The sequence below is a fragment of the Dermochelys coriacea genome, chromosome 26 (genome assembly GCF_009764565.3).
Source record: "Dermochelys coriacea isolate rDerCor1 chromosome 26, rDerCor1.pri.v4, whole genome shotgun sequence".
Taxonomy (NCBI): Eukaryota; Metazoa; Chordata; order Testudines; family Dermochelyidae; genus Dermochelys; species Dermochelys coriacea.
In genome coordinates this window covers 16,114,725-16,137,644 of record NC_050093.1, presented here as the reverse complement: position 1 = coordinate 16,137,644, position 22,920 = coordinate 16,114,725, and the positions used below count along the sequence as shown (strand labels likewise).

General features: G+C 47.5%; 1 protein-coding gene across 1 annotated transcript; it reads left to right on the top strand.

The window, feature by feature from the left end:
- Positions 1-1,281: 1,281 nt before the first annotated feature.
- On the top strand, positions 1,282-7,463 carry LOC119848666 (interleukin-1 beta-like). Its single transcript, XM_038384749.2, has 7 exons — positions 1,282-1,358; positions 2,038-2,106; positions 2,401-2,449; positions 3,157-3,367; positions 4,412-4,582; positions 5,247-5,392; positions 6,097-7,463. Exons 2-7 carry the CDS (start codon positions 2,060-2,062, stop codon positions 6,307-6,309), a joined length of 837 nt encoding a protein of 278 aa, XP_038240677.1. The 5' UTR covers positions 1,282-1,358; positions 2,038-2,059; the 3' UTR covers positions 6,310-7,463.
- The last annotated feature ends 15,457 nt before the right edge of the window (positions 7,464-22,920 follow it).

The following is a 22,920-nucleotide window of genomic DNA, read 5'->3' as shown; positions in this document are numbered from 1 at the left end:
CAGGACTACCTTGATGACGGCTACCAGTCATACTGCATGTCTGCTGCCAAAAGGGAATAAACTGCTGCTGTGTAGCAATGCAGTGTCCGTCAGCACCCAGGAGACATACGGTGACGGTTAGCTGAGCGGGCTCCATGCTTGCCGTGGTATGGCGTCTGCACAAGTAACTCAAGAAAAAAGGCGCAAAATGATTGTCTGCCCTTGCTTTTACAGAGGGAGGGAGGGAACGGGGGCCTGACGATATGTACCCAGAACCACTCGCGACAATGTTTTAGCCCCATCAGGCACTGGGATTTCTACCTAGAATTCAAATGGGCGGTGGAGACTGTGGAACTGTGGGATAGCTACCCACAGCGCAAAGCTCCGGAAGTTGACAGTTGCCTCGGTACTTTGGACACAGTCCGCCGACTACATGCACTTAGAGCATTTGTATGGGGACACACACACTCGACCTTATAAAAATGCTTTCTACAAAACTGACTTCTATAAATTCGATCTAATTTCATAGTGTAGACATACCCTCAGACATTCTTGTCAACTGCTGGAAATGGTCCACTTTGATTATCACCACAAAAGGTTTTCTTCCTCCCCCCGCCCCTTCCTGCTGGTAATAGCTCATCTTAAGTGATCACTCTCCTTACAGTGTGTATGATAAAACCCATTGTTTCATGTTCTCTGTGTGCGTGTATATAAATCTCCCCACTGTATTTTCCACTGAATGCATCTGATGAAGTGAGCTGTAGCTCATGAAAGCTTATGCTCAAATAAATTTGTTAGTCTCTAAGGTGCCACAAGTTCTCCTTTTCTATTAGCAGGAAAGGGACTCGAGGAGCTTGCCACAACTGAAGTGAGATCGCTTCCTTATCATGTTCCTGATTTGGAGTGGGAGGAAACCTGAGGGCTCACCTGAGCCACAGTGAAATTTCTTGGGGCAGAATTCACCCCCTGGTGGAGAGACAGCATAAGGTCTATGTCCCACATATGTCCACAGGGCTGAAGCGGGACATATGTGGGGCATAGACCTCGTGGAATTGAAGTGCAGTGGGGTCAGTTTTCATCCTTCATTTGCATGCTCCTTTGGGGGGGGGGTGTCTCCTTCTCAGGCCAGGTTAGTTTCTCAGTACTGATCACTGAGTTTCCTTTTTTCCCGTACTTTACCCACTTGTGAAATTTACAAGAATATCTTTATGTCCCCATATCTCTCGGGAAGTTCCCAGCTAACCACACCTTCTTCCTCTTCTGCCCTCTATATCACGCTCCTCCATCAGCTACGAGGAACCAGTCAACACTGAGACACTCAAAGAGAGAGACAGAGATCAGTCCTCCAGTAGGAAGGGCCAGCGGCACACATCACACAGGTATTGTGCTCAGAGCTCATTTGCAGCTGGCAATATCGAGCTGGCACTTGGGGTTGGGAGTTCCTGATCAGCAGACATTGCTGTTTTATGAGACAGCCTCGCCTGCAGTGGAGGCATATAGAAATACTTGCTGTTTTAGAAGAGCTTTGTAATAGATGGTGCAAACTGTATTTGGGGCTTTGAACTCAGGCACAGCTTGATTCTCAGAGGTGCTGAGCTGAAATCATTGGGAGCTGCAAGTGCTCAGCATCTCTGACAAATATTTGTTTTTAAGGACTAGCTGGCATGCAATAGCTATCAATCCTTGATCGATCAATTGATCTACAGGGTGATCCAGCTGGCTTGCTTGCTTTCACAATACGGTCTCACCGAGATACTGATCTATTTCTCTTCTCACTATAGTATCAAAAGGGCAAGCATATCAATTCACCCTATTATTACAGCAAATAAGCATGTTACCTTCATTTAAAAAGTCTTGCCAATATTCCTGTTTCCAGGTGTTCTGCCACCAGCTCCAGGGCTTTATTGCTACAAGGGCAGATTCAGCAGTGGCATAAGGGGACACATGTCTGACTGATTTCAGTGACCTGTATGTTAGGAGACAGTCTCTCTTTCTCCATGGCTGGTGGTAGGTGCACAAGGTGCAAGGGTGAACATCTTTGTTTTTTTCCCTTCTTAGGTTTCATAAGCGAGAAGCAGCCATGGCAGCCGTTCCTGATGTACAGGAGGAGTTGATGGAGTTCTGCAGGTAACCCTGGATTCATTGACTCCCCATGTTCTAGGGTCTCGGAGCTGGATATTCTTGCTGGAGTTTCACCGTGAAATTCACCCCAATGCAAAAAAACAGCACGAGGCCTAGGTAATGCTTAAGGCCAGCTTCAGCCCAAACCAGCATAGCAATGCTAGCAAATCTTTGTCGTGTTAAGCCTCCTTAGTTTACGATAAGTGTAAATGCCTTCGCCACTTGTCCTGAACCTGTAACTGCTGTAGAATCTCTTCTTTGGGGAATAATTGGCTTTGTTTGTTTGTCCCTTGCTTACAGTGTGAAGGATGAACAGTTCTACGAAGTTGACCACCCCTACTTCGGGAAGGTAAGGATCAGTGTCTCAGTCCAACAGCCCTTCCTGGGGATTTTATACCCTGGTGAAAGAGGGGTCAGGCCCCAGTTAGCTCCCACGTGATGGTGGGATAGTGTCCTCCTTGGGCCTAGGGGCCATGGAATGTCTGGCCCAGTGAAACTGCATGACTGAGTTAATGCAGAGAGCAGGGCTATAGCAAAAGCATGTCCAGCAGCAGCTGGCATTCACCCTGGGCCTGGCTACCTGCTGTTAGCGTCCCCTCACCATTCAGCCCTCACCCTCCAGGGGAAAGTGAAGGAGACTGGCTTGCAATCAGTGTTGGTGCTGGGTAGGCAGGTGGCAAGTGGCCAGGGTGGCTGGGGGATGGTTTGCTCCAGTTTCCCTGGATCCGTCAATCTAGAGGACACCTTGAGGGACACAGGCAGACGCTTCTTCTGTCACCTACTGGGGGGAAGTAGTGGGGCAGGGGATTTGCTGCTCACACTGGGGTCCACAGGCCCATTGGCATCAATGGAGTCATGTTGTCTCCCATGGGTGCTCTCAGCTCAGAACAGGCACTGACAGGAGCCCTGGGGTGGATCTGAGAGGAGATTCCTACCGCTGGCCTGCCTCATGTAGGGGGAAGAACCTGGCTTGGTCTTGGTGGCTGCTGGGGCTGAAGCAGCTCTTACGGAAGGGTGGGGCAGCAGCTTGTTTCACAGTGCTTTCCTTGCCCACAGAGCTCCAACCAAGGCTTGACCCCCTGCTCCCTGTCCCAGAGCTGCTCAGCCTGCGACCGGGGCATCCAGTTGCAGTTCACAGAGCAGACCTCTCCCAAAGTCTTCCGCAGATCCGTGTTCCTGGTGATCGCCACAGAGAAGATGAAGAAGGGATTGAAAACAAGAGCATTCACGGATGATGATTTGATGGGCATCTTCGATATTGTCTTCGGTACGGCCACAGGGGATCCCTGGAGCTAAGTGACCCCGTCCAAGGGTTGGGGCTGAGGGGGGACACACAAGGGGCTTTGGAGCCCCACTAATGCCAGCTCTGTGTGTTGTGGGGCAAGTCTCGAGCTAGAGAGCTACCAAAGGCATTTACATGACACCAGATTGTCTAAGGCCCAGATCCTCAAAGGTACTGAAATCAAAGTGAGTTAGGTGCCTCATAGCTTTGAGGCCCTGGGCCTGAACATCTCACAATCTTTAATGCCTTTATCACACAACACCCCTGTGGGGCTGGGCTATTCTCCACATTTTACACTTGGGGAAACTGAGGCACAGATGGACAAAGTGACATGTCCACTGTCACACAGGGAGCCAGTGGCAGAGCAGGGAACTGAACCCAGGTCTGCTAAGGTCTAGGCTAGTGCCCTAACCATGGGACCTGTCCAAGAGCATTCCCCTCGCTCAGCCATAAGTTTCGCCACCAGTGCAATGAAGCTGATGATCAAGTGTTTTGGGATCGGTGGTTGAGAACAGCAGAGTCTGATTGTTACCAGTTCATTGCCCCTACATCCCAGCAGGAGCACCGGGTACATGAGACCTGGTTCCTGGAAGGATGAGAGGTCAAGTCCCTTGGATAGGGAAGGGGTGGCCCATATGATCCTTTGCTCCAATCAGGAAAAGGCGCCCATCGCTGTGGGTCACAGGCTGCTCTTCAGTCCCCAGCAGCTACCAGGCTCTCAGGAAAATACATTAACTGAGTGTTGCTGCAAATTCACAGCTGCCAGGAACTCCGCGGTGAGAAGCAAGGCAGGACTCCAACCCCTGACCCCACAGCACAGGCCCTGCCACTAAGGAAAAGGGGGAATCCCCATTAGCTGTTAGCTGTATGGAGCCTATGACACACATCTTGGCAGTGTTGATTAAATCACAAACATACCGATCAGTTCCTTGCACTCTGAGCCACTCTGGGGACCATGTGCAGGAGAGGCGAGCATGGGCTCAGAGAATGCAAGTAGATATTAACCCTTGTTCGTGTTCTTGTTTTCAGAGACCATCTCGTTGGAGAGTCATAATGTCACCCACACAGTGGATTCCATCTACCGCTACTTCAGATCCATCTCTTATGAAATTCGGGACACTGACCAGAAGTGCTTCAAGCTGGAGGCTCCCGCCCAACTGGTGGCGATGCATTTGCAAGGCCCCAGCATCAGACACCAAGGTAAGGTCTGGACAATACCCGAGCGTCAGCCCAAACCTTTACCCAAAACGCTAGCCGAACCTTTGACTTTCCCCCGATGAAGGACCCGAATCCCTTGCACTCTCCCATGCACTCTGTTCATCTGTCTTTGGGCTACATTATTTCTAATCTGGGTGATACCAGAAGCCCCCTGAAAAACCCGATCTCATGAAGTTTCCAGGCTGGATCAGTTTTCACAGCTCTGGTTTCCCATCTCAACTGGCCCTGAGAATATCAAGGCCAACCACAGAGATAGCCAGGCCATGCCAATCTCTTATTAAAGGCCAGGGTGATCCCCCAGGCAATCCCAAGAGAGGGCCCTTCCTCTGTGTTGAACTCCTTGCTCCTCATATCTGACAAAGGAGCTGGTTTGAATCCTGTACTCAGGTCCCCGATTTCCACCTGGGGCCGCTGGACTGGAGAATCTGAGCTTTCGTATGTTCCAAGCCCCCGGTGAGATGCCAGGGGAACCCTGGGGGCGTACATGCTGCAGGGCTTTGGCCCAGAACATTCTGTGCACATGGCAAGGCAGCCTGTGGATTGGCTCCCCTAGTTAGCTCCCGGCGCTGGCTGCGTCTCTCCCCGCAGAATGCAGACAGCCGTTCTCTGCACCATTGCTGATTCCGTATTTCCCCCGGTCTTGCAGTGAAGTTAAACATGGCTCTCTACAGACCGAAAAGTGGCACAAGCAACCAGAGCTCCATGAGGTTTCCGGTTGCTCTGGGCATCAAGGGGAGAAGTCTCTACCTGTCCTGTGTGCAAAATGGCCAGCAGCCAGTGCTGCAGCTGGAGGTAAGGGGGCGGAGGGGTTCCGGGCTCTGGCATCTGCTTTGCCACTCGCTTTCTGAGAAACCAAGAGCCTCCCACTCAGGAAGTAAAGTGGGTTTCTGCTCGAAGGAGGGCTTGTGGTTTCCACAGGCTTTCTCTCTTCGTCATACCAGGGCCCCAGCAAAGTTGCCAGCCCTATAAACCACCACTGGGCCCTGCAAGCTGAGTGGGGCTCCGTCTGCCTCATCCGCCAGCCCCAGCGATAAAGCTTGCAAAGCCAGAGCTTAGTAAATCGTTCTGTGGATGATGCACGAGCCAGGCTCGATTCCAGCTCCTGCAGGGCTAATGGGCTACTCTACTCCTGCTAGCAGATCAGACCGGGACTCACCCTGGCTGTGATCAGGCCCCCACATGTTGTGGGATCACCCAGTACCTGAACCCATCGCTTCCACTTCTCCCTTCTCCCTGGGCGAGAACTAGTGTAATTCTAGGCTGCTTGGGGGACATTCCCAGCCTCCAGCAGCACTGGATATCTGTGGATGTCAACCCCAGAGCTCCCTGTCCAGTCCTCCTCCCCAGGCAATCTAAGCAGCAGTGTAGGGCAATGGGTAGCTCACTGGAGTGGGAACCAGGAGAGCTCTTCCTGCTAGATCCGGTTAGAAAGAGAGGCCTGGCATAGCTCTCTGCTCTGGCCTCTCTTTCTAACCGGGCTGCCCTTTGTGCCACAGGAGGCCGATATCCTGAAGGATGTTGACGGAGCCGAGTTGGAGCGCTTCATCTTCTACAAGGTGGAAAACGAGAGCACAGCCCAGTTCGAGTCAGCCGCCCACCGCGGCTGGTACATCTGCACCTCCCCCCAGAACAACCAGCCCGTTGGCATCACCAACCGGCTTGGGGAAGTGTTCATCACCAACTACTACCTCACCCAGTCCAAGCACTGAGCGCACATCCCAAACCAGCAGTTACTGGTTTCAGCAGAATCTTTGTATGTACTAAGTACATGGAGGAATGATTGTATTTATGAGGGAGCCCTGGCTCATGGCTCAGAATGTGACTGTAGCATGTCTCTAACATGTATGTATTGTGTCTTTCTGTTTGCTTTGTGCCCTGCCCTGTCCTAGAGCATGGGCCAGTGGGTCTGATCTAGCCCCAGCATCTAGAATTAACCTCTTACTGGCGTGAGAGCTCTATATTAGAGCCCTCTTTATTAGAGACTTATCTTAGTGGCTGTCTCTTCTCTCCCACCTTCCACGGCTTTGGTGACCAAGCTAAGGCCGATGGCCCCTGGTTTGTGGATCTCCCCAGACCCACTTTAACCTCTCCTTTCTCATAAGCTGTATCAGCCCAACCATGCAGATTTGCTGGGGGTTTCCATTCTGCGTTGCGGGATCATGGTATATTAACTTCATGTAAATTATCTGTGCTGCACTCATTAATTATTATTGTTCATATCACACCATCAGGCCCCGATTCTGCAAACACTCAGGCCCATCTCCGCAAGGATATGTAGGCTCCTATTTCCCACTGGCAAATACCTTTGAGGAGCCAGGTCTTAGAGACTTGGGTAAAGTTACTCAATTGGTTGCAGGACCCAGCTGCGTTAGGAATTTGTCCCCTGTGCCCTATGGAAACCAGACTTTTGCCCATGAGTTTAAAGCAGCAAGACTAAGGCTCGCAAGCCACTTTTGGCTTTTTATTGTGTCTCTTCAGCTCATGATATTAAAACACTGTGGGATTTAATTATTAACCAATCTAAGTTATTAACCAATCAGGATGGTTTTTTCCTATGTAAGTAAGTAAGTTCAGAAAAGAATAATACTTGGTCAGTCATTTTGCTGTGAGACTAATATACACATACGTTAAATAATATAAATATTAGAGATGGAGGAATAGCCCTCATCATGCAGCATGATTTTTTTTTCTGTAAAAATGCTATTGTGTTGTTTTAATTCAAAATTAAGTTGTTCTAACTATTTCACTGTTGGTAACTTCTGTTAACATGTTAATTATAAATGAGGGCATTTTTGGAATTTATTTATTGACCAATTTAATATTGCTGGCCTGATTTTTAATAAACAAATCTGTATTGGTGATCGCATTGTTCTGCTTGTAACTTTTGTTGCCTGTGTGCACGGCAGTCAACAAATTGGGTCAGACCAGAAGTCAAAGAAAATCCTGTTTCCCAGCTATTTTCATAGAATCATAGAATATTAGAGTTGGAAGAGACCTCAGGAGGTCATCTAGTCCAACCCCCTGCTCAAAGCAGGACCAACTCCAACTAAATCATCCCAGCCAAGGTTTTGTCAAGCCTGACCTTAAAAACCGCTAAAGAAGGAGATTCCATCACCTCCCTAGGTAACCCATTCCAGTCCTTCACTACCCTCCTAGTGAAAAAGTTTTTCCTAATATCCAACCTAAACCTCCCCCACTGCAACTTGAAACCATTACTCCTCGTTCTGTCATCTGCTACCACTGAGAACAGCCTAGATCCATCCTCTTTGGAACCCCCTTTCAGGTAGTTGAAAGCAGCTATCAAATCCCCCCTCATTCTTCTCTTCCACAGACTAAACAATCCCAGTTCCCTCAGCCTCTCCTCATAAATCATGTGTTCCAGTCCCCTAATCGTTTTTGTTGCCCTCCGTTGGACTCTCTCCAATTTGTCCACATCCCTTCTGTAGTGGGGGGACCAAAACTGGATGCAATACTCCAGGTGTAGCCTCACCAGTGTCGAATAGAGGGGAACAATCACTTCCTTCGATCTGCTGGCAATGCTCCTACTAATACAGCCCAATATGCTGAATGAAGGATTTGCCACATTTCATGGGGTTCTAGCATTTGCTAATTGTGAGTGTTTGGACAGTTGTCAAAATGCTCCTGGAAGATGAATTTGGGAGAATTTTAGCACTGATGATTCCACAGCCAAAAATCCCTACTGAAAAATTCATTATTGGCTATTTGTTACTTTTCTGTTTCAAAAGGTTCCGTCATCCAACCAGGGTGTTGAAACAATTGGATGTGATTTGGATAAACAACCACTCCCAAGAGCTGAAAATCATCTGACCAAACTATACTGTTGCATCTCAAATCGATTTGTAGAAATCAGCATCAGTTCCTGAATGATTCACTAACCAAAAGGGGATACCTGCATGTCAGGCACTGGCTAAGTGCCCTATGTCACTGTGGAGTGACTGGTACATAAAGAAAATAATAGCCTACTACTACTGGGAGCGAATGAAGCTACTCCTTTAGTTCCAGTATGTGACAGACCCAGATCAGTGGGGTGCAGGAGTCTGGTCCAAGGCAAATATACTGGCCACTGGATGAATAGTTTTCTGTTCCCTGAGTGACCAGAGTAGGGGCTGCACTAGAACAATCAAGAACCTGCTAGAACCAATTAAGACAGGCAAGCTAATTACGACACCTGGAGCCAATTAAGATCATACTAGAATCAGTTATGGCAGGCAGATTCATCAGAGCACCTGGTTTAAAAAGGACCTCCCATCAGTTAGGGGAGGGTGTACTGCTGGAGGACTGAGGAGTACAAGCATGATTAGACATCAGGTGGAAGATCCTGCAGTGAGGGTAAAGAAGGTGTTGGGAGGAGTCCATGGGGAAGTAGCCCAGGGAGTTGTAGCTGTGACACAGCTGTTACAGGAGCCACTGTAGACAGCTGCAATCCACAGGGCCCTGGGCTGGAACCCGGAGTAGAGGGCTGGCCCGGGTTCCCCCCATCCCCCTAACTCCCTATTTGAGACAATAGGAGGTGACCTGGACTGTGGATCCCACCAGAGGGGAAGGTCCCTGGCCTATCCCCTGACCTACTAGGTGGGTCAGCAGAGACAGCGAGGATTGTTCTCCTCCCTTTCCCCATGCTGGCCAGCAATGAGGTTAGCCGAGTGAATGGCAGGTTTGAGCCACGAGCAAAAGTGGCCAAACTGAGGGCTGCTGTGAATCTCTGAGGTGATCAAATCCGCCAATAAGTGCAGGACCCACCAAGGCAGAGGAGGACCTTTGTCCCAAGTGCTAAAAGCGAGTGCTTTTGGTGTTGCTTGTCTCCGGTTTGGTCCCCACTGATGAACTGGGGGAAGGACATTGCATGAATAGCCCGAGTGATAAGCATGTTTGTGGTGGGCTGCCTCCCTTTAAGATGCCATCTGACGTGCTGGGATACCACTGAGCCTGCTTGTTCTGCCAGCCTGGGCACCTTTTTACCTGGCTTGCTGAGCCAGGCTATTAAACCTCCTCCAACACACACAGGCACACTGAGATCAGCTCTGGGAAGACTCATCTTAAGGGACTTGCCCCAGCACTCTGGTGTCCACCTCCCTTGGAGCGAAGACCCAAAGATATATTATAAAATCCACTTCCTCCCACAATGTGGAGAAAGGTATGCACAGTCCCTTCCCCCCCCTCCCCCCATTATGAATTGCACAAACGGGGTTATATTATAAACAAGAAATAAATTTATGAACTACAAAAGGTGAATTTGAAGTGGTTAAAGAGAGAGCAAACAGAACAAAGCAGATTACTAAGCAAATAAAACAAAACATACAAACTAAGCTTGTTTCACTAAAGAAATTGGTTACAAATAGCGATTTCTCACCCTAGATATTATTACAGGCAGATTACAGAGAGTCTTGAAGGCAGCTGCACTGGTCTGCAGCTTGAGACTTCAGGTATTATTACTCACAAGCTAGATGCTCTTCCAGCTTGGGTTCAACCCTTTCTCCCCACAGTTCAGTGCTTCCTTCCAGGTGTTTTTCACTGTCTCTTTGGGTGGGGAGGCAGAGGAGAATCATGATGTCACTCCCCTGCCTTATATAGCTCTTGTGTAAGGCAGGAACCCTTTCTCTTCCAGTGGAAAAACACTGGCATTCCAAAAGGAAAGGAGGGATGTCCAGTACCAGGTGACTCGGACCCATGTCTCTGCAGGGCTGTGGCAGCCATTGCTCATAGGCTGAAAACTGAGCTCTTTTACAGACCATTGTCTTTACTTATGGGCCATTAAGCACTGTCTGGCTTTCTCATTGTTGTACCTGAAGGGCTAGTTGGGGGTGACACCCAAAGTAACCCATTTGAAATACAGATACATACTCAATATTCCTAATTTCAGATACAGAAATGATATATGCATACAAATTGGATAATCGCATTCAGTAAATCATAACCTTTCCAATGATACCTTACATGAGCAGTACATATCAGTTTTCTCATATCCATATCATAAGCATATTTCCATAAAGAATATGGAGTGTAACATCACAATGTTTTCAAACCTGACCTTTTCCTCGCTAGAAACAGAACTGGGTCCATTTATTTCCCCTCCATCTCACACCCTCTCCCCTGCCACTTCAGACTGGCTCCGCTTCCAGCATTATGTTCCTGTTGCTGGCAATTAGATGAGGCACTCCCTCACCCCCGTATCACTTCAATTCAAGGGCAGCCATCTAAAAGATTACACTCCCACCCCCACATCAGCTCCAGCACCATCCCTCTGACAATCAGCAGACTGAGGGCTCTATGCTGGCTGCATCATGTGCCAGGGAGGAATCCATGCGGTAGCTATTGGGCTGCCACCTGGAACACATCACGAGAGATCCCCAAAGGGGGAGCTACCTCTAGAAACCTGGCCACGCTCCCAGACCTGCCCCCTACCTGAACCACACATGCAAGCAGTGTGCAGAGGGGCCAGCTCAGGGGGCTTCCCACCTACCTCCAACAACGGGAGGCTCTGCACCCAGGCCTGTCACAGGATTGACTGGCCCTTTAAGAGCAGATGGGTCCAGGCAAAGTCAGGCAATGTGAGTTCAGTGTGCGGGTGCTGGGTGGTGCTGGTGACCTGTGTTATAGTGGAGGTCAGATGAGATCACCCTTCTGGGCTTAACCTCTCTGACTCCGAGCGAGGTCAGTGTGCATGCACAAACTCGGTGACTTCGGGCTGTGTTCTGAGAAAAGCTGTTGCATAGACACAAGTGTGTTGTAACAGGCAAACTCTTCTTTCTGTTGGAATTGGGGGTTCCAAGAATATCACTGTTTCAAACCGTATAAACTGAAAACAGCCCCCCAGGGATAGATCCCTACTAAGTTTCGCCTCGCAGATAAAGGCAGAACATCACATGGCTGGGACACAAAGGTAGAAAAATTCAATTTGGAACTAAGGTGCAACTTTTTTTAAGAGTGAGGGTGACTGGCCCTGGGAACAAACTACCTAAGGAAGAGTAGCAGCCGTGTTAGTCTGTATTCGCAAAAAGAAAAGGAGTACTTGTGGCACCTTAGAGACTAACAAATTTATTTGAGCATAAGCTTTCGTGAGCTACAGCTCACTTCCAATGAAGTGAGCTGTAGCTCACGAAAGCTTATGCTCAAATAAATTTGTTAGTCTCTAAGGTGCCACAAGTACTCCTTTTCTTTTTACCAAGGGAAGAGAGTTCCGATAGTGGACCACTTTTTAATCTAGCAGAAAAAGGCATAACAAGATCCCAGGGCTCGAAGTTGAAGCTAGACAAATTCAGACTAGAAATACCGCATAGTTTTGTAATTACCCACTGGCATGGATGTGGTGAATTCACTGTCCGGTGATGTCTTCAAAACAAGACTGGAAGCCAGGCTCTAACTACAGTTTATTTGTCTGGCTGCAGGAATCACTGGGCCAGGTTTCCTGGCCTGGGTTACTCAGTGGGGCAGCCCACAATGGCCCCCTCTGTCCCGGACTACGTTCCCATTTACACTAGGGCTGCATAAAAAGGCTTGAGTGTAAACAAGCATAATGAATTTATAGCTATTCTTCAGGAGCAGGGACGAAACGATCTGTTAGGAATAATATTTCCTGCACTGTCGGGCAATTCCGTTCCCTGAACAGCTAGTGTGCCAGTACTCATGGAGCTCTCCTCCTCAGAAAATTCTCAAGTGGATGCGTCTGGTCAGGTACCAACCAGTAGATGGGGAGGAACAGGTGCTGAGTGACACAAAAGGATTCAAGGGCATTTCCTGGCTAAGCAATCTGCTGGGGAAAACAACAGGCAGCAGGGGAGCTCTTTCCCACCCACCCTGTGGTCTCTTTAGACTTTAAGTTCTCCCAACTATTGCTTGCTATTTGTCTGCACAGCACCTAGCACAATGGGACTGCAATCTTCAGCAGCATCGTATTTGTTCTCTTGGCCAAAATAACCCCCCCCCCAGCTGGCCTCTCCTCTCTCGTACACCAGCTGCATGCCACGCACCATTGACATTTGTAGGGTCACTCCTGGTTTACACTGGTGTAAGCGACAGCAGGTCTGGGTCCAACAGAGTTAAAAAGCAATGAGCTTCCATGTGTTGGGGAATCCACAGGAGTCATTATCATATCAGACCCCAGAGGTCATCCAGTCCAGTGCCCTGCACTCAAGGCAGGACTAAGTATTACCATGTATGACCACACTGAGAGGATGGGTTTCTATCTCCCTCTAGTGTAGAAGAGGTTTATGGTTCTGCTATTGCTCTCAGCTAGGGGGCATAGTAGACCTTAAACATATATCAAAGTGGTAGCCGTGTTAGTCTGTATCAGAAAAAAAACGAGGAGTACTTGTGGCACCTTAGAGACTAACAAATCTATTTGAGCATAAGCTTTCATGGGCTAAAACCCACTTTATCGGATGCATGCAGTGGAAAATACAGTAGGAAGATATATATACACAGAGAACATGAAACAATGGGTGTTGCCATACCAGCTGTAAAGAGACCAATCAGTTAAGCTGGGCTATTATCAGCAGGAGAGAAAAAAAATTTTGTAGTGATAATCAGGATGGCCCATTTCAAACAGTTGACAAGAAGGTGTGAGTAACAGTAGGGGGGGAACTTAGCATGGGGAAATAGGTCTCCCATTGTACCTCAGCAGAAGACATCACAGAGCAACCTCAGCTATGCAATATGGGATGTCCAACTAGGCAGAGAATGAAGAAACTGATTTCCAGAGCTGTTGGAAAACCTATAGTTGTTTTCGTACCTAATCAAGGTGAAAAGTCGAAATATCAAAATTTTGGACCCAGCAGAAAGTTTCAAAAAATGTCAGTTCACAAACATTGAAACATTTTGTTTCAGTCTATTTTACCACTAATCTGTGTTCCTCTAAGCTGCCGCAGTACATCATGGGCGTTGGCATTAGAGTGCCTCATACCCCCTTTTTTCCCTATGGGCTGGGCTCTCCATCTGGCTATATCTCCCATGAGGCACCATGGGGACATGACTCCCATGTTGCACCACGTTCATTCAACCAGAGATCACAGTGCACAATGGAAGATGTAGTCCGGTCAGGGAGCCTAGCACATAGAGCAGAATAGGGGTGTGAGATAAGAAAACTTACCATAGGCTCTGACTCCATGGGTGCTCCACCCTTAGAGCACCCACAGAAAAAAATTAGTGGGTGCTTAGCACCCTCCTCCTCCCCTCTCTGCAAGCGCCTCCCGCCTGCCAGTGGCCCCACCAATCAACTCCTCCCTCTCCCTCCCAGTGCTTCCCGCCCACCACGATCAGCTGTTTCGCGGCTTGCAGGAGGTGTTTGGAGGGAGGGGGAGGAGCAGGGACAGTGTGAGCTCCAGGAAGGGGGTGGAAGTAGGCGGAAAGAGGCGGGGTGGGGGTGCAGCAGGGGGGTGGGGTCTTGGGGAAAGTGGTGGAGTGGGGGCTGGGCCTGGGGCAGAGCGGGGGCAGGAAGAGGTGGGACCGGGGTGGGGTCTTAGGGGAAGGAGAGGCATGGTGCAGAGTGGGGATTGAGCACGCTGGGGCAAGGAAGAAGCCAGCACCCTGTGCAACCTACAACTCCCATGAGTCACCATAGCGGCTCCGGCGAATATGCATATGACAATCAGGGTCCAGACACCCTAAGGGGAGAACAGTGGGTCTGAATGCCAAAGAATAACCAGTTGATTCAATTGCTTATTGAATCACAGTTACAACTTCAACTTTGTACACACATGCATACCTTCATAACCACAGCCTGTACACTGACCTCCTAATGACCATCAATTTCAGAACCTCATCAATGAAAGCTTGTAATGTTCTGAAATTGATGGTCATTCGGAGATCTGAATACAGGCTGTGGTTATAGAATCATAGAACTGGAAGGGACTTTGAGAGGTCATCTAGTCCAGTTCCCTGCACTCATGGCAGGACTAAGTATTATCATAGAATCATAAAAAGAAAAGGAGTACTTGTGGCACCTTAGAGACTAACACATTTATTAGAGCATAAGCTTTCGTGAGCTACAGCTCACTTCATCGGATGCATTTGGTGGAAAAAACAGAGGAGAGATTTATATACACACACACAGAGAACATGAAACAATGGGTTTATCATACACACTGTAAGGAGAGTGATCACTTAAGATAAGCCATCACCAGCAGCAGGGGGGGGAAAGGAGGAAAACCTTTCATGGTGACAAGCAAGGTAGGCTAATTCCAGCAGTTAACAAGAATATCAGAGGAACAGTGGGGGGTGGGGTGGGAGGGAGAAATACCATGGGGAAATAGTTTTACTTTGTGTAATGACTCATCCATTCCCAGTCTCTATTCAAGCCTAAGTTAATTGTATCCAGTTTGCAAATTAATTCCAATTCAGCAGTCTCTTGTTGGAGTCTGTTTTTGAAGCTTTTTTGTTGAAGTATAGCCACTCTTAGGTCTGTGATCGAGTGACCAGAGAGATTGAAGTGTTCTCCAACTGGTTTTTGAATGTTATAATTCTTGACGTCTGATTTGTGTCCATTCATTCTTTTACGTAGAGACTGTCCAGTTTGGCCAATGTACATGGCAGAGGGGCATTGCTGGCACATGATGGCATATATCACATTGGTAGATGCGCAGGTGAACGAGCCTCTGATAGTGTGGCTGATGTGATTAGGCCCTATGATGGTATCCCCTGAATAGATATGTGGACAGAGTTGGCAACGGGCTTTGTTGCAAGGATAGGTTCCTGGGTTAGTGGTTCTGTTGTGTGGTGTGTGGTTGCTGGTGAGTATTTGCTTCAGGTTGGGGGGCTGTCTGTAAGCAAGGACTGGTCTGTCTCCCAAGATCTGTGAGAGTGATGGGTCGTCCTTCAGGATAGGTTGTAGATCCTTGATGATGCGTTGGAGAGGTTTTAGTTGGGGGCTGAAGGTGATGGCTAGTGGCGTTCTGTTGTTTTCTTTGTTGGACCTGTCCTGTAGTAGGTGACTTCTGGGTACTCTTCTGGCTCTGTCAATCTGTTTCTTCACTTCAGCAGGTGGGTATTGTAGTTGTAGGAATGCATGATAGAGATCTTGTAGGTGTTTGTCTCTGTCTGAGGGGTTGGAGCAAATGCGGTTATATCGTAGCGCTTGGCTGTAGACAATGGATCGAGTGGTATGATCTGGATGAAAGCTAGAGGCATGTAGGTAGGAATAGCGGTCAGTAGGTTTCCGATATAGGGTGGTGTTTATGTGACCATCACTTATTAGCACCGTAGTGTCCAGGAAGTGGATCTCTTGTGTGGACTGGTCCAGGCTGAGGTTGATGGTGGGATGGAAATTGTTGAAATCATGGTGGAATTCCTCAAGAGCTTCTTTTCCATGGGTCCAGATGATGAAGATGTCATCAATGTAGCGCAAGTAGAGTAGGGGCATTAGGGGACGAGAGCTGAGGAAGCGTTGTTCTAAGTCAGCCATAAAAATGTTGGCATACTGTGGGGCCATGCGAGTACCCATCGCAGTGCCGCTGATTTGAAGGTATACATTGTCACCAAATGTGAAATAGTTGTGGGTCAGGACAAAGTCACAAAGTTCAGTTACCAGGTTAGCCGTGACAGTATCGGGGATACTGTTCCTGACGGCTTGTAGCCCATCTTTGTGTGGAATGTTGTGTCACGGCTAACCTGGTAACTGAAGTGAGCTGTAGCTCACGAAAGCTTATGCTCTAATAAATTTGTTAGTCTCTAAGGTGCCACAAGTACTCCTTTTCTTTTTGCGAATACAGACTAACACGGCTGCTACTCTGAAACTGGCATCTACCAATGTGATATATGCCATCATGTGCCAGCAATGCCCCTCTGCCATGTACATTGGCCAAACTGGACAGTCTCTACGTAAAAGAATGAATGGACACAAATCAGACGTCAAGAATTATAACATTCAAAAACCAGTTGGAGAACACTTCAATCTCTCTGGTCACTCGATCACAGACCTAAGAGTGGCTGTACTTCAACAAAAAAGCTTCAAAAACAGACTCCAACGAGAGACTGCTGAATTGGAATTAATTTGCAAACTGGATACAATTAACTTAGGCTTGAATAGAGACTGGGAATGGATGAGTCATTACACAAAGTAAAACTATTTCCCCATGTTTCAGAGTAGCAGCCGTGTTAGTCTGTATTCGCAAAAAGAAAAGGAGTACCGGTGGCACCTTAGAGACTAACAAATTTATTAGAGCATAAGCTTTCGTGAGCTACAGCTCACTTCATCCGATGGTGAGCTGTAGCTCACGAAAGCTTATGCTCTAATAAATTTGTTAGTCTCTAAGGTGCCACCGGTACGCCTTTTCTATTTCCCCATGGTATTTCTCCCTCCCACCCCACCCCCCACTGTTCCTCTGATATTCTTGTTAACTGCTGGAATTAGCCTACCTTGCTTGTCACCATGAAAGGTTTTCCTCCTTTCCCCCCCGCTGCTGCTGGTGATGGCTTATCTTAAGTGATCACTCTCCTTACAGTGTGTATGATAAACCCATTGTTTCATGTTCTCTGTGTGTGTTGTATATAAATCTCTCCTCTGTTTTTTCCACCAAATGCATCCGATGAAGTGAGCTGTAGCTCACGAAAGCTTATGCTCTAATAAATTTGTTAGTCTCTAAGGTGCCACAAGTACTCCTTTTCTTTTTGCGAATACAGACTAACACGGCTGCTACTCTGAAACATAGAATCATAGAATATCAGGGTTGGAAGGGACCTCAGGAGGTCATCTAGTCCAACTTCCTGCTCAAAGCAAGACCAATCCCCAACTAAATCATCCCAGCCAGGGCTTTGTCAAGCCGGGACTTAAAAACCTCAAAGGAAGGAGATTCCACCACCTTCCTAGGTAACCCATTCCAGTGCTTCACTACCTTCCTAGTGATAAGTTTTTCCTTATATCCAACCTAAACCTCCCCCACTGCAACTTGAGACCATCCCTGATAGATTTTTGTCTAACCTGCTCCTAAAAATCTCCAATGATGTAGATTCCACAACCTTCCTAGGCAATTTATTCCAGTGCTTCACCACTCTGACTGTTAGGAAGTTTTTCCTAATGTCCAACCTAAACCATCCTTGCTGCAATTTAAGCCCATTGCTTCTTGTCCTATCCTCAGAGGTTAATGAAAACATTTTCTCCCTCCTCCGGAAAATTGTTATCATGTCTCCTCTCGGTCTTCTCTTCTCCAGACTAAACAAACCCAATTTTTCAATCATCCCTCATAAGTCATGTTTTCTAGACCTGTAATCATGTTTGTTGCTCTTCTCTGGACTTTCTCCCATTTGTCCACATCTTTCCTGGAATGTGGGGCCCAGAACTGGACACAATACTCCAGTTGAGGCCTAATCAGTGCCGCATAGAGCAGGATAATTACTTTGTGTCTGGCTTACAACACTCCTGCTAATACAGCCCAGAATGATGTTTGCTTTATTTTACAACAGTGTTACACTGTTGACTCATATTTAGCTTGTGATTTACTATGACCCCCAGATCCCTTTCCGCAGTACTCCCTCCTAGGCAGTCATTTCCCATTTTGTATGTGTGCAACTGATTGTCCCTTCCTATGTGGAGTACTTTGCATTTGTCCTTAAAATCATAGAATCATTGAAGATTAGGTTTGGAAGAGAACTCAGAAGATCATCTAGTCCAACCCCCTGCTCAAAGCAGGACCAACCCCAACTAAATCATCCTGTCCTAATTGAATTTCATCCTATTTACTTCAGACCATTTCTCCAGTTTGTCCAGATCATTTTGAATTATAATCCTGTCCGCTAAAGCACTTGCAATCCCTCGCAGCTTGGTATTGTCCACAAACTTTATAAGTGTACTCTCTATGACATTATCTAACTCATTGATGAAGATATAGAACAGAACCAGACCCACAACTGATCCCTGTGGGACCCCACTCATTATGCCCTTCCAGCTTCACTTTGAACCACTGATAACTACTTTCTGGGAATGGTTTTCCAACCAGTTTTGCACCCACCTTATAGTAGCTCCATCTAGGTTGCGTTTCCCTAGTTTGTTTATGAGAAGGTCATGCGAGACAGTATAACAAAGCTAAGGTATTACTAAGGTCAAGATATACCACATCTGAGAATGTCAATGTCTGCATGTGTGTACAAAGTTGCTGTGATGCAACTACAGCATCACCGCCTAGTAAGGGGGTGAAGTAATCTGGCAGAGAGGAGCACCTCCCACAAAACCAACTACAAGTACTCAAAGTTAATGGAACGCCATTGAAGAGAAAACCCCAGTCTCTATAAATTAAGAAAGGAGAGAGTTTCCCCAGCTGTGAATAACCATGAGTCATGACTCATCACGCCAGGAGAAAGAGGAAAAAAAGAGAGGGAAAAAAAGCCTTTTCTAAACAGGTTTGAGTGTAAGATTTTTTAATTAGAAAGGGAGGGACAGTGTTTAAGTGGGGTGGGCGCTGTCAGTGAAACATTGGATCCTTTCCAGGACCAAAGGCACATTGGGAATCTGGTCAGAGACCCCAGGTAACTTGGATTAGCATAGGCAATTTAGCTAAAGCCTGAGATTGCATCTACACATTTGTTTTCTGTGTAACTTGTCTGTGTTTGCTTTTCTGCACTATTTCATCTCGGAAACTGTGATATTTCTATTCAATAAACATTTTGTTTGTTTCTACTCCAGAGAGGTCTCTGGAGTGCAAACTGCTTGGAGTGTGAGTATCCCAGAGTGAACTGGTAATTGGGGTCAGGTTTCATGGGAGTGATGAACCAGAGGGGAGAAATCAGGATGGCTGCTTGTTAAGACTACAAGGTGAATAGAAGCTGGCTAGATCATCAGGCTCAATGGGTAGTGATCAATGGCTCCATGTCTAGTTGGCAGCCGGTATCAAGCGGAGTGCCCCAAGGTCCTGGGGCCGGTTTTGTTCAATATCTTCATTAATGATCTGGAGGATGATGTGGATTGCACCCTCAGCAAGTTTGCAGATGACACTAAACTGGAGGAGAGGTAGATACGCTGGAGGGTAGGGATAGGATACAGAAGGACCTAGACAAATTAGAGGATTGGGCCAAAAGAAATCTGATGAGGTTCAACAAGGACAAGTGCAGAGTCCTGCACTTAGGACGGAAGAATCCCATGCACTGCTACAGACTAGGGACCGAGTGGCTGGGCAGCAGTTCTGCAGAAAAGGACCTAGGGGTTACAATGGATGAGAAGCTGGATATGAGTCAACAGTGTGCCCTTGTTGCCAAGAAGGCCAATGGCATTTTGGGATGTATACGTAGGGGCATTGCCAGCAGATCGAGGGACATGATTATTCCCCTCTATTCGACATTGGTGAGGCCTCATCTGGAGTACTGTGTCCAGTTTTGGGCCCCACACTACAAGAAGGATGTGGAAAAATTGGAGAGAGTCCAGCAAAGGACAACAAAAATGATTAGGGGGCTGGAGCACATGATATGACTTATGAGGAGAGGCTGAGGGATTGTTTAGTCTGCAGAAGAGAAGAATGAGGAGGGATTTGATAGCTGCTTTCAACTACCTGAAAGGGGGTTCCAAAGAGGATGGATCTAGACTGTTCTCAGTGGTAGCAGATGACAGAACAAGAAGTAATGGTCTCAAGTTACAGTGGGGGAGATTTAGGTTGGATGTTGGGAAAAACTTTTTCACTAGGAGGGTGGTGACGCACTGGAATGAGTTACCTAGGGAGGTGGTGGAATCTCCTTCCTCTGAGGTTTTTAAGTCCCAGGTGACAAAGCCCTGGCTGGGATGATTTAGTTGGGATTGGTCTTGGTTTGAGCAGGGGGTTGGACTAGATGACCTCCTGAGGTCCCTTCCAACCCTGATATTCTATGATTCTATGAAGAACTCAGGGAGACGGATCAGAGGAGACTCTGGAGCAGGGATCACCCCTTTAGGAGTAACTAGGCTGGTGGAAGTGAGGGTGAAGCCATGGTGCTTGTAGGCCAGCTCCTGGTGTCAGAGCTCTCACCCATAGCAGCCCAGCATTAAGATCCCCAAAGTTACCCAAGCAGGTGGTGTCTGACCCCTAGCTCACTGATCTGGGTGATCCCCAGAATGTCACAAGATATGAATAGCAACCTGAGCCAGGATGCAATATTTCATTGCCATTCTCTTGATGGGTAAATTGAGAAAAAATCAGTCAAAGCAAAATTTCCCATGGAAAAAACATTTGGAAGGAGGTTTCCCAACCAGCTTTGTTAAAATAGCAATTTCAGGGCACAGGACAGGCTTTGAATGTCGTCTTCCCTCCCACATACCCAGGAGGCAGGTCTGGGCTGTTATCTCCATTGTGCAGGTGGGCACTGAGGGGGAAATGGCTTTGCCTAAGATCATATAAGAATACCACAGAGTAGCAGGGAATTGAAGCTGGTTCTCCCATGTCCTAGGTTAGTGCTTTAACCACTAGGCCTCTTTTCTGACTATTGATTATGCAGCTGTGATTAAGCGCTCCTGTCTACAAAGCAAAATAATGGTGCAATGGTGCCTGGTTGTGATACCCATGTGCCAGCCCTGGCCATTAGCAGGAGTAACACACTGTCCTTGGCCTGGTTAGTAATGCTGTGATGTGCAGACACAGATTTAATTAGAGCCAACCATATCTACCCTCCAATTGCAAACCCATCTCTGAGCTACAGCTTAGACTTAATGATGTGCCCATAGTGGCTCATTTAAACACTAAATGTTACAGATATTTTCACAGCAAGAGGGCTTTGTTATTGGTTCTGATGGCCAGGCTGGGGGACTCTATCCTGGGAAGCCGTGAGTCTGAAAAGGGGTGTATGGTGGAGAATCAGCTGAACCCAAGCTCCCAATATGATGCTGTGGCTAAAAAAGCTAATGCGATTCTGGGCTGCATAAACAGGAGAATCTCGAGTAGGAGTGGAGAGGTTATTTCACCTCCAGATTTTGCCCTGGTATGACTGCTTCTGGAATCTGGTGCCCAGTTCTGATGCCCACAATTCAAGAAGAATGTTGGTAAACTGGAGAGGGCTCAGGGAAGAGCCACGAGTATGATTAAAGGATTAGAAAACCTGCCTTATGGTGAGAGGCTCAAGGAGCTCCATCTATTTAGCTTAACAAAGGGAAGGTTATGGGGGGACTTGATCACAATCTATAAGTACCTACATGGGGAACAGAAATTTGACAATAGAGGGCTCTTTTATCTAGCAGAGAAAGGTCAAACAAGATCCAGTGGCTGGGAGTTGTAGCCAGAGAAATACAGACTGGAAATAAGGCACACATTTTTTATGGTGAGAGTAATTAACTATTGGAACAACTTACCCCGGGTCATGGTGGATTCTCCATCCCTGGCAATTTTTAAATCAAGATGGGATGTTATTTTGGAGAAGTTCTATGGCCTGTGTTTTACTGGCGATTAGACCAGATGATCACAGTGGCTTTATAAACTTTGAATCTATTAATTATTAGTGTTAATTATGATGATGATTGGGATTGCATTAAGGCCTGGGAGTCCAGAACCCTGCTGTGCCAGCTGCTGTACAAACACAAAGCAAACAGACAGTCCTGCCCCCCAGAGCTTGCCATCAAAGTTAGAGTCTCAGGCTGTGTCTACACAAGGAACACTGCAGCTGCACCACTGTAGTGCTTCAGTGTGGAAAATATATACGCAGACCGGAGGGGTCTCCTACCAATGGAGTCAATCCACCTCCCCAAGAGGAGGGAATTCCTCCATCAGCCTAGCGCTGCCTGCACTGGCAGTTAGGTCGGCTTAACTACAGCACTCAGGGGGGTGGATTTGTCATGCCCTGAGCGATGTAGCTGGATGGCCTCAGTTTCTAGGGTAGACCAGCCCTGAGTAAGAACTTCAGGGATTTTAGCTCCACAGGCCCAGCCTTGCAGACTCTGCTCCATTAATGAACATGTCAAAAAGTATGTGACATTCATTCATCTATTTAAACCTTCACTGTCAAAGATGTCTCATTTCCCCTTCCCACGCACAAATCCTGAGGGCACAGGAAGTGACTGGCACATTTTCCATGGTCCTACAAACACCATTAGCCAGGCAACAGACCCTGCCAATCTCTGGAATTAGGCTGTCAAGATCGGACACGTTCAGTCAGCTGTTTTTCACAGCTCAGCAGAGTGAATGTTCTCCGGTGTCCAGGGAGCTGGTGCCATCTTTTATGTGCTGCCAGGACAAACGTTAATGCTACTTCCCTTCCCAACCCCCCTGGGTCTGGAAAAGGAGCTGTGCCAGATCATAGAATATCAGGGTTGGAACGGACCTCAGGAGGTGTCTAGTCCAACCCCCTGCTCAAAGCAGGACCAACTCCAACTAAATCATCCCAACCAGGGCTTTGTCAAGCCTGACCTTAAAAACTTCTAAGGA

Coding starts and splice junctions, on each gene's coding strand:
- LOC119848666 (XM_038384749.2), top strand. CDS start 2,060: ATGGCAGCCGTTCCTGATGTACAGGAGGAGTTGATGGAGTTCTGCAG. Junction 3,368..4,411: donor CATCTTCGATATTGTCTTCG/GTACGGCCACAG, acceptor TCTTGTTTTCAG/AGACCATCTCGTTGGAGAGT. Junction 4,583..5,246: donor CCCCAGCATCAGACACCAAG/GTAAGGTCTGGA, acceptor CCGGTCTTGCAG/TGAAGTTAAACATGGCTCTC.